This window comes from Erpetoichthys calabaricus, chromosome 8 (genome assembly GCF_900747795.2).
Source record: "Erpetoichthys calabaricus chromosome 8, fErpCal1.3, whole genome shotgun sequence".
Classification (NCBI taxonomy): Eukaryota; Metazoa; Chordata; class Cladistia; order Polypteriformes; family Polypteridae; genus Erpetoichthys; species Erpetoichthys calabaricus.
The window spans coordinates 161,054,714-161,068,646 of record NC_041401.2 but is presented as its reverse complement, the minus strand read 5'-3'; the positions used below and the strand labels follow the sequence as shown (position 1 = coordinate 161,068,646).

The 13,933-nt window shown below is 40.2% G+C and overlaps 1 protein-coding gene across 1 annotated transcript in view; it reads left to right on the top strand.

Moving 5' to 3' along the window:
- The first annotated feature begins 12,605 nt into the window (after window positions 1–12,605).
- zmp:0000001088 (trypsin-3) overlaps window positions 12,606–13,933 on the top strand; it is a 34,470-nt gene continuing 33,142 nt past the window's right edge. The window contains exon 1 of the mRNA XM_051930390.1: window positions 12,606–12,899. Coding sequence (XP_051786350.1) covers window positions 12,845–12,899 — 55 coding nt within the window. The 5' untranslated portion in view covers window positions 12,606–12,844. The remainder of the gene's footprint in view (window positions 12,900–13,933) is intronic.

The window sequence follows — 13,933 nt, the reverse complement described above, 5'->3', positions numbered from 1 at the left end:
GATTAGATCATAGATGAAAAATATATATATATATATTATACACCAACAAGTTGAAGACCCTACACTTTATAAGATTCTGCCTGAAAATGTGACAGAAACAGCAAGGGTTTCAATATGGGGGTTAAAGTTTCTAAAACCATTTGTATGGCCGGTGATGTGGCCTACATGGTGTCAGAAACGTTTTTCTACAAGATCTTCAGTATAAACGTAATGTGCCAAAATTCTCATTTTAGTTTCCTTAGTCAATATTTTAACCACTGAATTTTTTTTGGGTGTAAGTGGGATGTTGTTATACATGTCTGGGCCTGGGACAGAACTCTACTGGGCTGTGGCCTGCAGGGTGTGCTCCAGCCACCCAGACCAGACACAGATAGAGGGAGACACAAGTTCAGAAATACAACACAACTTTTGTTTTTCGTGGAAATTGCTTTCTCATCAGAGTTTTCCATAAACCAAAACGTACCACGAAAAGGTCCCCAAAATAAAACTCAGATATAACAAACAACACTCCTCCTTCGTCAAGCTTCATCCTCTTCCACCTGACTCTGGCCCCCTTTTATGCTGCACCTGGGAATACCCCAGGTGGCTTATTAATGAGATCCCCAGGACTCCCAGCTGTGGCAGAAGCCTGAAAAAAATGGGGCTCTGCAGCTCCCCCTGGTGGCACCCATGGAACCCAACAGGGCTGTCCCTAACTCAAAGTCCCATGTTGCTCTGTGGAAATCTTAGGGACTACTGCTACCCAAGGGGACTGCCATCTAGTGGCCCAAGAGGGGGGAGCGGGGTGGATGGGACGTTACGGTCCTGTGTTTTTTCCTCCCTCTCGGTGCTTCCAGTTCAAAGGCATCCCAACTGGGTAAGGGCTCTGGCTGTCCACCACGGGGCCTTGCAACCATTTAACAGAACCATGACTGACAGGACATTCTTAATGTGTATTTTGTAGCAACCAAATGCTACAAATGCAAAACATGGACAACTTTATTGATTAAAATCTATCTATCTATCTATCTATCTATCTATCTATCTATCTATCTATCTATCTATCTATCTAGTTAGTATAAAGTGTCTTTCCCATTCGTCATCTTTTATAGAGTGTCTTTTTTTTCTCTCTCTCTGTCTTTTACATTTCAAGACAAATGCCAAAGATTTTAACAAAATGTCCTTTTTTCCCACATAAATCAATAAAGGTTCAACTCACAGTGGTTTTTTTTGTGCTGAATTCAAATATCTAATCAGACTTTCTCTCTCACACAAGGATTTTAAGTGAGTTTTACAATTAAAACATTCACACTACACATTCATACTGTACACTGTACAGTATATGCTAGGAATGTCTCAGAAGTGTACGATTTTCTGCTGAACACTCTTACATATAAAGGTGCCAGAGTGATGCCATAGGGCAGAGGCGGCCTTAGGGGTGTGCAGGGCCTAGGGCTAAACAACCCCACGTGGGGCCTCGGTTACGTCAAATGCTGTTACCGATATGTGTGGACTTTATAAACTTGTGCGCGAATTTAATAAAAATAATGTTAACATAAGCCAGATTTTCTCATTGCAGTATTCAGATAAATTTTTGCAAGATAACACGTGGACTTTATCAAAATATAATGATACAATCTATTAAAAAAGTGCAATTCATAATTCAGTGTGAAATCTAGAATCTTCTAGAAAACGTACCCAAATTGCAAGTTTACTCTGACATGTACGGAATTTGACCTTGAAGAGGGATTTTAAAAGGGTTCCTCTTAGAAGGATCTCAAATATATATATATATATATATATATATATATATATATATATATATATATATATATATATATATATATATACTGGAGAATATAACTTGACAAATCCGCTCAAACGGGACACGTGGACCTGAAAAGCGGGGCCTGGGGAGTTCACCCCCAAACGCCACTCTTGCCATAAGTGAACCATTTTTGGTTCCCAAAAGACCCATCTCCATGAAGTATCCAAAGAGAGCCTTTATTTCTTTAGATCTGTAACAGGTTCCATAACTAGCCATCAATAGATGATAACACACTTGTGAAACACCACTGGATGCTTGATTTTAAAAGGGCATACAATGCCAGGCTAAATCTCTCAGAATCCCCATAGATCACCTACTCGACACTAAAGATTTCTGCTTTGTCCACATATTAAAAACATTTTGAAAGCCCAAAAAGCTAATTTCATATGCAGAATGAAAAAGGTCTTTATCAAGCAATGGGCTATAAAGAATGACCCAAGCCTGTAAAGTGCCCATAAAGAACTGTTAGCTTGTGTATTTGACCTCAGGAAGTCCAGAAGTAGTCAGCAAGCATATGGGGCTCCACTTGCCTTGAATTCACTTTTTCTAAAGTCAGAAAATGTTCACAAACGCCAATAAAAACATTTTAAACCTGAGTTTAACAACACCTTAAAAAGGTTTACTACATGTTGAACCTCTAAAAAATAACTCATGGGTGATAGAAACAATCTAAATACATTTCTGAAATCAGCATGAAAAACTACTAAGCTATTCTGTGACAAAATCTTTTCTGAGCTGTGTAATTAGCGGATATTTTGCAATACCAATATGTCAAACCATTCCTTTAACATCAACTAAAACAAAAATAGTTTGTAAAAACTCAGGCCCGGTCTTACTCCATTTACTTCTGCAGATTCCGCCTCCAAGCTTTTGCAGTTGTGAAGTTGTTAATAACTTTAGTGAGCGTGCAGACTTCCATTCAACAGAGAGAATCGGTTCAGTTATGGCACATTGTTGAGCATAAATCATTTTTAAACAATTTCAGTTTATTAAAATAACATATCTGTGCCCTAACCACAGAGACTGTTAAGATACACAGTAAAGTGTACATCTGGGTAAAGTCTCTGAAGTTTCATTGAGTGTATGACATTAAGAAATGAACGGGGCGGCTGTTCATCTTTAAAGGTGGCACAGCACGTCTTCCTCAAATGATTCAGTTGATGCTCAAAGGCTGTTGTCGTATGTTGCTGTAATAAAAAAATAATAAATCTGAGCACACACTGCCTTGAACTAGCCCAAGGCCTGAGAGAAACTTTATCAGTGTCCCTCAATATTTTCCCAAAATACCACCAGATAGACTTAAATGATAAACAGAGCAAGTGAGAGCCTCACAACCAGCCACTGCCAAGGGAAAAGTATCGTAACTGCCAACACAGAAGCGGCAACACCTTAATTTAGAGTTTAACGTTAAGAAGAAAAAGTACAAGACGCAATGATATAGAATAGGGTGGCCAGACTTCCCTTATAAAGGGGACATGTCCCATATTTGATCATTTTGTCCCCTGTCCTGTACTGACCTTTCAGGGACACCCAAATGTCCCGTATTTAGTTCATTTCCAAATTCCATCCATCCATTATCCAACCTGCTGAATCCTAACACAGGATCACGGGGGTCTGCTGGAGCCAATCCCAGCCAACACAGGGCACAAGGCAGGAGCAAATCCCAGGCAGGGCGCCAACCCACCGCAGGACACACACAAACACATCCACACACCAAGTTAGAATCGCCAATCCACCTGACCTGCATTTCTTTGGACTGTGGGAGGAAACCGGAGTGTCTGGAGGAAACCCACGCAGACACGGGGAGAACATGCAAACTCCACGCAGGGAGGACCTGGGAAGCGAACCCGGGTCTCCTAACTGCGAGGCAGCAGCACTACCACTGCGCCACCGTGCCTCCCCTCATTTCCAAATTTTGTAATAAAAATATATTTTTACTACCTTCTTACAGTACTTAGTTGTAACTTTATCAGTAATTATACTTTCTTTTCTCAGATTATCTTGATGCAAATAACCCACAGGTAACGAGGAAACGAGAGTTTTCTGCCCGTTTGCAACTTGTTCAGTTGCTATGGTTGGCTGAGGACAGCGACACTCTTACCGTTTTTGCTCTCCAGCCGTGCTGTGGTGCAGTTCTGTATCAGCATTTCAACATGCAGTGACTATCAACAAACTGTGTTGTTAATACCTGCAACGGCCCACTTTGTTTCTAACTGCCTGTATTAAATAATAATAATATTTCTCTGTGATGGCTGGGATTGGCTCCAGCAGACCCCCGTGACCCTGTGTTAGGATACAGCGGGTTGGAAGATGACTGAATGACTGACAGAGTAATATTTCTCTGTTGTCTGTATTAAGTAAATATTTTCAAAAAATTTCACTTTTACAGAATTTTTTTAGCTTGTATTAAATAATTTTCAAATGATTTTACTTTTGTTTTCCTCATAACCGATTTAAATCCTTGCTTTATGTTTTTAACTTATGTCTCTCCTTTTATATAATATATTGATCTGGGCGTGTAGGGGGTATGTATAAATTTATACAGTATTTATAGTAATATACAGTAGAGAGAGATTTTAAGAGTGTCCCGTATTTCTAATTTTCTAATCTGGCAACCCTAATATAGAAGAATACGCAAACTACACCCACCGGACGACTCGAAGTACATGCTGCACAGCACATCCATTAGCAGTGCTAATTAATGTGGCCATGTTTTTGCTTATCAGTGCAAAACCTGAAAAACAATATAAAAATGATTTTCTACATGCGTACCTGTGTTAGGACTCTGCACTTCTTTGAAACAATACCATCAGACTGCTGGCTTTTTTGGCACAAAGTGGACAAGTACACATACGTAGGCTTCCTTAGTGGCTTTTTTATATGTAACCCAGTCCTTCTTAGCAGTGGGTGGAAATCAAGACACAGCGTGATGTTTTGTGGATGAGGTATTCTGCATATTGGTTTTTCACATTACATTGGATACCTTTAAGGGAGCAAATGGGACTGAACTTTTTGTACCTCTTGTGACGATGCGGGTTCTGCTCCATGCTCCCATCTGGCTTCTGGGGAGCTCTCGAACCCGACACCGTCGGTAATGTAACCGGATGAGCTGGACAGTGACGACATCAACAACAAAACAAGGGGGTGGTGCAAAATGTGCAAAGAGCTTTTATTTAAAACAAAACCAAAAACAAGTGCAGTGCATAAAGTTCAATAAATAAATTATAATCCATTAAAAACAAGTGAAAAATGTGGAGGTTAAAATCCAATAAATAAATCCAGTGACAAACGGGGTTAAAACAATGGCGGGAAGCAGTCCTTTTAAAAACAAAGCCCGGTGCCTTCTTCTACTGGCGACTCCCCCGCTTCTCCCATCTAGGACATGCACCAGGGGAGTCACCCTACCTGCAGCTGGCCTTCTCTTACTTCTGCTGGTCTGCTCGCCTTTGTGATGCCCGGTTCCGGTGGGCTTTACCAGACTGTGACACTGGCTCCCCAGTGACCAGGGCGCTCACGCTGGGGCTTTCACTTCCCAAGTCCCAGACTCCCGCAGCCATATGCGGCAAGCCATCCTCCTTCCAGTCACTCCTGCTCCTCATTAAACGCTCAGCAGGAGTAACCACTACCGACTGCCCCCCAAGTGCCCGCTATACTACACCTCTACACTGCTGTGTGCTGCATGGCCACAAATGGGTAAAATTCAAACTAGATGTGTAAATGCACAATTTACAAAAAAGACATGAGATGGCTGTTATTTCAAAATGGACGATGAATTTCAAGCCTCATCTCTAAACTGGAAAGCTCAGGTGTGACATGCGCACACACACACACACACACACACCCAACAGAGAACACTGCAGGGCCAATTGGTGCAGCCCTTCAGCAGGAAACGGGCTTGACAAACCTGGCATGAAAACTACAAAAAGCGAGGTTATTTCAGCGATCATTGGGCTTCACCAAAATCCTTTCTTGTACATTAAAGATTTGGGTGTGCTGAATCTATTTCTAAAATTGGAATTTCTTTACCCCAACTTATTTGTGCAACATATTGGATTCAGTCAAAAACACAGTTTTGAAAAAAAAAGTTGTTTTTTTACAAATAAGTTACATTTCTTTTATGACATAGTGAGAATTCAAGCAAAATGAGACCTTTTATTGGCTAACTAAAAAGATTACAATATGCAGGCTTTCGAGGCAACTCAGGCCCCTTCTACAGGCAAGATGTAATAAGTATTTTTCATGCTAAGAATATTATTTAAAGTATATTTTTCTCTTTCTCGTTCTTAAAGTCAGTTGTGGTGAAAATAACCCAAAAATTAAGCATTTTCTCATTTTTAATTCTCAAATCAGTATTTTTTTCTTTCTTCTTATTCCTTCAAAATAGTCAGGAATTTATATTTAGAAGGTTATAAAGATGCCCTTTTATTGTCCAGAATAAAGAAAGTTGCTGTTGAAATGTTTTTTGTAGTCAGTCTGATCAAACAGTACAAGAATGCACAGCGTTCCTTTATTGAAAAAAAGAGCAGGTGCCACCATTTTCTTGGTTAAACAAAGGTAGAAAATTGTGAGGAACTTGTTGAGGAGCTTCTCTTTTCCTATTCGGTTCTTTGACTGTATTTTATGGTGTTTTACTGGGTTGTGTGGTCCCTTGTGGAGCCACTGCTTAACAAAGCACCACTTCATTCTGGGAAGGGTTCTTTGCAAGTGAAGCTGGTTCTTTGTGCCTAATATGTAGGAAAAAAATGAAATCTTGAATTTATGGTAGGCTACCTAGCAGGACACTAACAGAATAAGATAACTGGACTTAGCCTGTGTTATTGTATGCAGCGAGAGTCCTTATAAAATCAAGAGCTGTTTGGTATTTCACAAATCTGTTCATATCTGCTGTAAGACACTAGGGGTCACTGTTGCCCCTTTAATCCCAACAGACAGACGCTCAGGACACAAAGTAAAAGCACTAAGAAGCATTTTAATTATTTCTCTCTATTATAATAAAAAAAATCTTGGGAAGAGAGATGAGATGTGACTTTCTCAGAAAGACACTTTCACGTCCCACGAGGCGAGACTTTGTGCCAAGAGATTTAACCACACCCGGGGTCAGAAAAAGACAAAGAGTAGATGACAAAGTAGAACTTTGTAAACAATTCAAAAACGTTGGTGTGATACACATGCAGAGCAGATTAGAAATAATGGAAGTAGGAAAATTCGAAAGTCTCAAAAAAATGATAGTAAAGATCGCATTAGTGCAAACAAACGGAAATTATTACAGCAAAACGAGATCGACTATATTGTTCGGATTCAAACTTTAAGTCAGAGACTTGTAGAGCGTCTAATTCGTGTTGCCATCAGGGAAATGTAATGTTTCTTCCCAATGAAGAGGCCTATCCGCAAAAATTAAAAGTTTTGTTGTTTGGTGAAAGTGAAATCCACATACGTGAGTGGCAGAGACGTGAAGTTGCTGGCACGTAGCGCAGGTGGGGGGGTGGAGGTTGGCGAGTGAAGTGAGCAGTGGGCAAAGCCTCCTAGTTCTTCTTAATAATCGTGCCCAAACCACCACAGCCACAATAAACACAAGTAAATCAACAATCACAATTCCCTCTCCTCCACACCTCCCAGCAAGCATTGTCCAGCTCCTCCTGACTCTGGCTCGCTTGCTGGATCTTCAGCAGTCCTTCATATAGTGCCCAACCTGGCAGTGCTTTTGTTCCTCCTCCCATGTGACTTGCCAGCACTTCCGGGTCAGATGGAGAACTCATGTTCTTTAGTCAGCTCTGAAGTTCTTTGGAGCTCCCGTCCTCATGATCCATTAGTACTTCCGAGCTATAGGAAAAGTATGACTCCCCAGGTCCTTCGACAGCTCCCCCTGGTGCCACCCACGGCACCCAACAGGGCTGAGAAACTGAACTCCAAGTCCCAGTATGCCCTGTGGGAATCTGGGTACATCGCTATACTCCAGGGAAGCTGCCATCTAGCGTCTTGGAGGAGGCAGTGTCTAAAAGTTGGTACCTTCCCCCATCCTTTTATTCTCGGGGTGTCCCAGCCGGGTTGATCTGCTGGCTGCCCATTGCACTGCTCATGGTTATTTACTGCATGGAGTCTTCATGTGAATGGGTCTTTGTGGCATCACTCTGAAGAACCACTCTGGCACTTTTATTTTTAAGAATGTAACATGTCTTTAAAAGGTCTATTTCCTACACTTTCATTTGGACTTTCTCCCAAGAACATGAGGTGGTCTAATGTGAACATGAGGAGAGGCTCCACCAGGACATTACCCAGCTGGACAGACAGACGTTATAGTGGAATGTGACGTGAGTCCATGTTTTCAGGCCACTGGTTGCTCATTCCACCATGAAACACCTTCCGGGGATTATAAGAAGTAAAAATCAACCAAGTGACTACCTTTTGTAATAATAATTATAGTTAAAGCAATTATTTGTGCAATGTATCATTTCTTGAAGTCAAAATAATTAATTTTTAAAAAAATATATTAATTTTTTTCCTGTAAAGTAGTGTTTCCTCAGTTTAAACCTTCATCTCTCAATAACTGGATATGATAAAGTTATTCTGTTGCCAGATTTGCATTCAGCACCCTAAAATCAATAAAGAAAATCTGAAACTTGATGGGAGTGAAACTTATTATTAATATATATATATATATATATATATATATATATATATATATATATATATATATATATATATATACTGTGTATATATATATATATATATATATATACTGTATAATATTGCATATTAGTTAAAGTAATTACATTCAGCATTTGATGAAAATTGGGGAAAAATTGACCAGAAGACAAAGCAGAAAGTTGACATAAACATTTTAATAATAATTAAATTGCTGTACATAAGGGAGCTTTTTACTTATTTTGCTGGACATCTGGTGAGGCTGTGCCCCACTTGCTCCTAATACAGAAGTGACTTTGTATAGCAGGAAATCTGGATTATTATAAGAAAATTATTATAAATTAATAAACAAATTATAATTATTGTTATCTAGATTATTATAAGAAAAACCCACACAGTCATGAGGATAACCTGCAAACCTCACAACAAGCACTGCTTAGGTCCATGATTTGGGTTTTGGACAATGAAGCTGTGAGGCAGAAAGCACTGACTGCTGTGCCACCATGCTGCTCTAAGCAACTTATGTTATTATTAAAAAGAATTACCCTGTGATACTTTGTTCTTTTCATAAAGAACAAATAAGTGAAAAATAATTCAAGCAAGAACGAGAACTCTGGTAACATGATGCCTGCTTGATATGAAAGTGAGTCACCTGAAACAAGTTTCTTTTTATTTTTCCATTTGGATTTAACATTTATTTATTTTATCTTTTCACAGACACATGCTGACTCAGCCTTTCTGGAGCTCTTTTTTATTTCTCTATGTGCTTCTAATCTTCATCATGCTTCATAGTTTACAGTCCATTCACTGCTCTGATTGAAGCTATAATGAAGGGTGCTATAGAATAAGTTAATTGAATCCAGTTGAGTAGGTGGGTGTGTGTGCAGGGGGTGTTAGAGGGAATACCACAGAGAGTTAGAGTGGTGTTTTGTGGTGCATTGTGTCACACATGCACGTCAGAGGATCTCCGGCTCTGTCGAGGTATGCACTAATCTGCTGGAACGACAGGGGTGCCATCACTAACGCTGTCTTTTCCTTCCCTCCCCACAGCACTGAGAAACCGCCCAGTGAGGGCAGCTGACTCTGCCCCTCCAGGTTCCTCGCCCATAAGAGCCCTGGATTCCTATATAGATGAACCAGTAGACAGACTCCTATTAAACTGACCTACAATGTTTTTGTTAAATTTTGGCCTAAACCCTGGGCATTTCACTCCAAGATGGGCATTACTTTTGTTTATTTTTCATTAATGTTAAACAGGATGACTCGGTTGGCACCCCAAATTTTGATCAAGCAGTCTGTTTGTTCCTGCTCCTGGCCTAGACTGCTATATGATCCATTATCAGACCTGAAGATGGTATAGAAGGATGCATTATAAGCTGTGGATTTGGGTGGGAGATGGGCACTGGCCAGAAATATCAGGTACTGAGAAGTTAGAAGTGTTTTGAGGCAGATGCCTTCTTTCATATACAGTTTTTTTTCTCAAAATATGGTAGGAGCAGAATTTGATCACTTTATATTTAATACCACAGCCACCTTTAATCTTTGTTTCAAAATTGTAAAAAAAATAGTGAAAAATGTAGATAGTGTATTTTTCTTCAGTGTCTTCTCTGTCTGCTGTAACAAAAAAAAGAGATGCTTAGAGGACCTCTTCAACGCTTTTTAAAAACCTGGCAGGACCTAATCAATAATATTTTAGAATAAGCATTTATACTGGGGGAAAAACTCCTTTCTCTCTTTACAACTCTCAAAAGTTTTACTGGGGCTGATGGCCTTCCTCTTTTTCTCAAGGGTGAGGGTTTATTTGATTTTAGTTTTGTTAAGATTGACTTGATTGTATGGAATGTTATATGCTTATAATAAAAGATAAATAAATAAATAGAGAAACAGCAAACCCTGTAAAACCCCATGCAGTTAGTGAAACCAGATGAGCAACCTTATCATTGTGTCACCATTTGCTCATCTGTGTCCGCCATACTTCTACACAGGGGTAAGGAATATGTCAGGTAAGCTCATTTGTGTTTTCTATAAACAATAAAATGAATGTCCTGCAGGAAATAAAATAAAATGAAGTCATTATTTTTTTAATACAGTGTGTTCTTATTCATCATAGCACTAAAGAGTGGCGACTTGTCCTATGTTGTTCAGATATGCAAGTATTAGCCTCACTGTAATCTGTATTTACAGTAAGTCCTCCTTGAGCACATTCAGGCATGTGTATCTTTGATGGCATACAGTATGCGGCCCCTTTGGTGTGGCTGTAACAAAAAACATCACAGTTAATTTGATGGCAGCTACACTTTTCTTGTTTACTAAAGAGGGGATATTATTATTTGTTGACATAATACATGACTGTACAAAGAAAGAGAATGAAAAAAAGAATATTGTTGTGAAATCCTGAATCGACAGCATGCTACACCAGTGGCCAGCATCTTGGTTGCCTTGTGAGTAACGTGCTGTCTCAGCTACAATCCCTTCTTGACCAGAGAGGGGGCGCTGTGCTCTGCCATGTACTGCTGGGAGGTGTAGCTGCGTTATTAAAATTCTGCACCTTTCATTTTGCTTCAGAGGACAGTTCTAGGAATGGCTCTCAAATAATTCCACAAACTAAATGTCTTTGTTTTAAAAGTATTAGTAAAAATCCAAAGCAAAACAGTTTACACAAAAATAGAGAACATTTGATATTACAAAGAAAAGAAAAGTTCATGTTAAGGCTTCTTTATCTTGTTTCATTTCTCTGTACGTTTGGTCATACAGTCATATTACGTGCAGAACATTAAGCACGGGGCGGCGCAGTGGGTAGCGCTGCTGCCTCGCAGTTGGGAGACCTGGGGACCTGGGTTCGCTTCCTGGGTCCTCCCTGCGTGGAGTTTGCATGTTCTCCCCGTGTCTGCATGGGTTTCCTTGGTGTGTGGGTGTGTTTGTGTGTGTCCTGCTGTGGGTTGGCACCCTGCCCAGGATTGGTTCCTGCCTTGTGCCCTGTGTTGGCTGGGATTGGCTCCAGCAGACCCCTGTGTTCGGATTCAGCGGGTTGGACAATGGATGGATGGACATTAAGCACGGTCAGAATACTGTATGCCAATCTCCTATTTGCAAACTTACCTAACAGTCCATGCTAGCTGTAAGACTGTTTCCTAACTGGCTTAATTAACACTCAGTTTTATAAATATAGCAAGGAAAGTTCTGTTTCATGTTAACTTATAGGGTATAAAAGACTATACCATATTCTAAGTAGCTATGAGAAACTGAGGTGCTATTGAAATTAGGCAGACACTGTGTGAATTTAAAATTTCACATTAGATTTCTAAGATCACTCACTGCTAATCATCACGTTTGGGATAATAAATTGCATTCTGTAACAATGCATTTTCTGTGCAAGCAGGACTGGCAGCACTTATCAGAATGAATGGACAGTAAATGGTAGCTGAGGCTCCACCGTCACCTCCATGTGCCGTGTTGACCAAGTCTGACTGTAAGAAAGTTTAATGAAGTCACACCCTCAACCAGAAGTGGTTGCCTGTTCATGACAGACTTTTTTTTGCCATATTGGTTTTATCTGCAGCATGTTTGTTTGTTTGTTTATTGTTTCAGTTGTTTTTTTTACGTTAATTAAATATAAAATACCGGAATTCAACAGTCTCATATTGCCAGTCATCTGACCGTGACTCCTGCACTCGGCTTTCTGTTAGCTAAACCCTGCGAATTAGCGCATTTCCAAAGGTCCCTGACACCCCTCTTTTACATTGACAAATTTGTATTTGCCACTTCTTTTGTACTCTGACAGAATTTTAACACTTCAGGGAAGCTGGTGCTTTGTTTTTGGGAGGATGCAGTAGTAGCACCATCCTATGAAGCTCTGAGCACCTCATTTGCTTTCTTTTATTATTAACTTATTTGGCTGATGTCTTTATCCAAGGTGGCTTACAACATCTGAGATACAGTTAGTTACATTTCTTTTCTTTTTTGCCAATTGAAGCACATACAGGTGAAGTGACTTGCTCGAGGTCACACAGTGTCAGTAGTGGGATTTGAACCCACAACCTCAGGCCTTGACTTCCAAAGTCTTAACCACTACGCCACACTTTCTGTCTTGTGCAGCCTCTTACGCATACAGTATTGTTCAAAGCAGCAGCCTCTATCCTGAGTTTTTACAATTTGGTATTTATTTTTAATTAACCTTGACTTCCGAGAAGAAAAAGAAAGGTTGCATTTCAGAGACATGCAAGATACTGTCTTCGTACCCCAGGTATGCCGTACAGGGTGGTAAAGTCACCATGGAAACTGAAACTGGAACTGGGAAACCTGAGCATTGCTGCCAATCTGATCCGGCGGAATAAGAGCCAAGAGTAGGGCTGCTTGTAAGTCCCACGAGAGCGGAGGCACTGAATCAGTTCCATCATGAACCAGTCGCACGTCCTAAAACTGATTTTTCTGAAGCTACTCTCTGCCAACTGTGAGTACTGCAATGGGGGTGTGCGGTGGGGTGTGAAGAGGGTGGGGGACACATGGCAAAAGCATATTAATAATAGGCAAGACTAGAGCTGTGAAAAAATGAACAGAAATGTCTGTGTGTGTGTGACAGAGAGCTACACAATGTGTGCTTCATTTTAAGCCAAATGAGTGGGCCAGCAGTGGGCCACAGAGATGAGTGCACGGCAGTATGTGATGGTGATATAACTCGCATACAAACACACACTCACTTCAATAGAAAGTCCAGTGAGCACAATCACACGCTCACACACACCCAAACAAACACACACACCAAGTCTGCAGTTCTCATGATTATGCAAATTCACACGCACACACACACAAACATCCACTGAATCTGAGAGCCTGGTGAACACAGCTACACACACACCAAAGGTATGGTTTTGTCGGGGTCCCCATCTCTAATTTTTGTTTTATTTTTCATCAGTTATTTCCTTAATCTTGTTAATGCATATGTGTTTGTTATGTATCTCCTTTATTTGTTTTGTAGCTTCTCTTCCTTACTTAGAAATCTTCTTTTCTTAATTCTGTAAAAGTTCCTTATCCTGTCGTCTTCCTCTATCCTTTTATGCTGTACCTGGGGGGATGTGGGTGCTGCTAACAGGTTTGCTATGCCAACTCCCATGTCCTTAGATTTATATTTACCCCTGGAATAACAAGCCAAAAAGTCAACTTAAATACACCAAGAAAGGTATGTCTAGTGTCCACTGTTGTACTGATTTAGGTTTAGTACACGTCCTTCATGTGATATGTTTGAAGGCAGTCCCCAACGCACAGCCTGGCGTTGCAATTAGGGCAGTACAAGTGTTTTTCTTTGTGTACTTTTCTTATATTTTTTCTGTTGCTTACACATGAGAAGGTAGAATGTCAGTGCCTGATCTGCAGAATGGATTTGCTTATTTTGTTATTGTAGGCCACCATAGTTCAATGCTTAGTGACTTCCACATTTCCCCTGACATGAACATTGACAGTTGCTGCATTGTGAACAGTGTGTTATGC